The sequence below is a fragment of the Drosophila nasuta genome, chromosome 2R (assembly GCF_023558535.2).
Source record: "Drosophila nasuta strain 15112-1781.00 chromosome 2R, ASM2355853v1, whole genome shotgun sequence".
NCBI lineage: Eukaryota > Metazoa > Arthropoda > Insecta > Diptera > Drosophilidae > Drosophila > Drosophila nasuta.
The window spans coordinates 5,102-8,160 of record NC_083456.1 but is presented as its reverse complement, the minus strand read 5'-3'; the positions used below and the strand labels follow the sequence as shown (position 1 = coordinate 8,160).

The following is a 3,059-nucleotide window of genomic DNA, read 5'->3' as shown; positions in this document are numbered from 1 at the left end:
GCAGCACCTTTCGACGGAACTCGGATGTCCGCGAGCGGATGATCGCCGTGCAGACGCCTTCCGTACCAACGCGGGTGACGGATAGCCGGTAGGCCGTTGCCAATGATGCGCTGATACGGCTGGTCGCCGCGCACGGGTCGATCAGCGCTCGCATCTCGAATGTCTTACATCCGGTGTCGATCAGGATGTTGGCCGTCGGAAGTATGCTCACAGCCTTGTCCTGCAGCAAGGATGCGAGCGACGTCGGAAAGGCCTCCTCGGACGTCGGCGAGGCCGGTCGATGGGGTGACGGCGAGCGGGAGCGTGACCGTGGCGAGCGTGGCCGTGGCGAGCGCGGCCTTGGCGAGCGCGGCCTTGGCGAGCGCGGCCTTGGCGAGCGTGGCCTTGGCGAGCGCGGCCTTGGCGAGCGTGGCCTTGTTGGGGTTCGGGACCTGGTGGAGACCGGTTGGTCATCGCCTCGTCGCTGACGGTTGGGGTGAGCGCTGCGTGCCTCCTTGAAGTGCAGCAGTGTGTGGTGGTCCCCCCGACACACCCTGCACCTTCCCGCGCTGCGGCAGGATTGCCCGGAGTGTTGGTGGGCCAGACAGTTAGAGCAGTACTTGTTGATGAGTACTGCTCTCAACCGTTTCTCCGCTGTCAGCCTCAGGAATCGCTGACACTTCCGGAGTGGGTGGATCCCACGGCACACGCGACACCGGAATGAGTTGGTGCCAGCGGGGGGGTTCTGGTGGGTGGATGTGTGTGATGGCATACTACATGAAATGAAAACAAAAAAAGAAACAAACGATTATTGTAATAGCCTCTTTGCAGTGTCAATGACACACGGAACAGGACAGCATAGGACAACACAGGACGACAAATAAGAGTACAGGATAGGATGTTATTCGTCCTTCAGTCCTTCTGACGTGGAGGGGTCAGTCTTGCTGTCCATCGGGAGTAGAATAAGTTTGGCAACGGGTCTTCGGATGGTACCCCGCGCCGTGAGCACATCTACCACTCGGACCTTGGCGTCGGTGCCTGGACACGTCGTCAGCACCCGTCCTAGGCGCCACTCGTTCGAGGGGAGGTTGTCTTTCTTTATGACGACCATGTCACCGATCCGAAGGTTCCGGGTAGGGGATTGCCATTTCGTCCGTTTGTGCAGCTCCTTCAGGTACTCATCTTTCCAACGGAAACAAAATTGTTGGTGAAGAGCCTTCAGTCGCCGGTTCGTTAATTGGTGGTTCCAACACCGAAATAAGAGGGCCACCTATGACGAAATGGCCAGGAGTGAGCGCTAGTAAATCTGACGGATCCTCGGACATAGGGGAAATCGGCCTCGAATTCAGGCAGGCTTCGATCTTAGCGAGAAGAGTGGACAACTCTTCGAACGTATATTTCGAGGTGGATGTCGCCTTGTAAAAGAGTGCCTTAAAACTCTTTACGCCGGCTTCCCATAATCCACCCATATGCGGGGCGCCCGGCGGGTTGAAGTGCCAGGATAGGCTCTTGTGGGCGTGTTGTGCGATGACGCACTCCCTCGTCGCTTCCAAGAAGTCGTTGGAGATCACCTTGTCAGCTCCAACGAAGGTTTTCCCGTTGTCCGAGTACATCTGGTATGGACACCCGCGCCGTGCGATGAAACGGGAGAATGCGGCCAGGAATTTCTCCGTCGTAAGATCCGATGTTGCCTCCAAGTGGATCGCCTTCGCGCTGAAGCACACGAAGACGCAGACATACCCTTTGGTGATGAGGCAGGCTCGGCCAGTGTAATTCTTTATTTCGAATGGGCCGGCGAAGTCGACTCCAGTGTGCGTGAAAGGTCTCGAGTAGGACGCCCTTTCCTTGGGCAAGTCCCCCATCATTTGGGTCTGCAATCTCTTCTTGTAGATGACGCAAACCTTGCAGGAGTTGATGGTGGATTTAACGAGGACCTTCAATTTTGGAATCCAGAATCTGGAACGGATCAGCCGCATGACGACTTGGTTACCCCCATGTAAGGATATACGATGGGTGAAACGAACCAGTAGTCGTGCAAAGGACGAGGAATACGAGAGGATGATTGGATGACTCTCATCGTAACGCAGCAAGTGGGACGCCCTCAGACGCCGACAGGCCCGTAGAATCCCCTTGCCATCGAGGAAAGGGTTCAAGTTTCGGATTGAACTTGAGGAAGGAACCTGCTGCTTGGACTGTAGACATTGGTATTCTTGTGGGAAAGTGTGTCGTTGAGCCATGACGATTAGCCGCTCTTGGATCCGTGACAGCTCATCCGCCTAGACCACGGTAGAGCTTGGAACTGCCAATTTCCGACTCCTATCGATGAATCTGAGGACATAGGCGGACGTGCGCAATGCCTTGCCAAACTCAGAGAACTGATTTAGGAAGTCAGGAGTAGGAGGTAACTTAGCGACGTTGCACTTCATCCGTTGCTCCAGCAGGGTCTCCGGAATGGGACTTGGAGATGTTGGCCATTGATCCGACGGGAGATGAAGCCACTCGGGTCCATGCCACCACAAAGGATTACACATCAATTCTTGTGGCAGGACACCTCGGCTTGCGAGATCTGCCGGATTGTGCTCGGAACGCACATGCGACCAGTTCTTGGCGTCGCTGGCTTGGACGATCTTGGCCACGCGATTAACCACAAAGGTTGTCCATCTGCAGGGTGGCTTGTTCAACCAAGCGAGAACAGTTGTTAAATCAGTCCAAAAGAAAGTCTGGAAACTTTCTGTTGGCAGATTCAGGAGGAGGGCTGCAGATAACTAAGCTAACAGGACTGCGCCACAAAGCTCCAAACGTGGCACTGAGAGAGACTTGACAGGAGCCACCTTTGTCTTCGCAGTAAGGAGATGTGTGGAAACCTTGTTCGCCGTCTCCACACGGAGGTAGATCGCTGCTCCGTACGCCCTTTCTGATGCAGCACAGAATCCGTGGTACTGGAGCTTCACCCGCGTCTGGAATTGAACCCATCTTGGAATCCGGATCTTTCCCAGAGCAGGATAGTTCTGGAGGTACTCCTTTCATTGGACTGAAAGATCCGTGGGTAGGTGCTCGTCCCATTCGAGCGTTCTCAGCCA

The 3,059-nt window shown here is 55.3% G+C and overlaps 1 protein-coding gene across 1 annotated transcript; it reads right to left on the bottom strand.

Moving 5' to 3' along the window:
• Positions 1-880: 880 nt before the first annotated feature.
• On the bottom strand, positions 881-2,216 carry LOC132787696 (uncharacterized). The gene is made up of 2 exons (XM_060794950.1): positions 1,250-2,216; positions 881-1,161 (listed from the first exon to the last, which is right to left on the bottom strand). Exons 1-2 carry the CDS (start codon positions 2,214-2,216, stop codon positions 881-883), a joined length of 1,248 nt encoding a protein of 415 aa, XP_060650933.1.
• Positions 2,217-3,059: the final 843 nt, after the last annotated feature.

What these genes read in the sequence shown, in the direction of transcription:
- LOC132787696 (XM_060794950.1), bottom strand. Translation starts at nt 2,216, where the DNA reads ATGGCTCAACGACACACTTTCCCACAAGAATACCAATGTCTACAGTCC. An exon ending in TCCTGGCCATTTCGTCATAG is followed by an intron (nt 1,162 to 1,249) that starts GTGGCCCTCTTA and finishes TCCGTTGGAAAG; the next exon opens with ATGAGTACCTGAAGGAGCTG.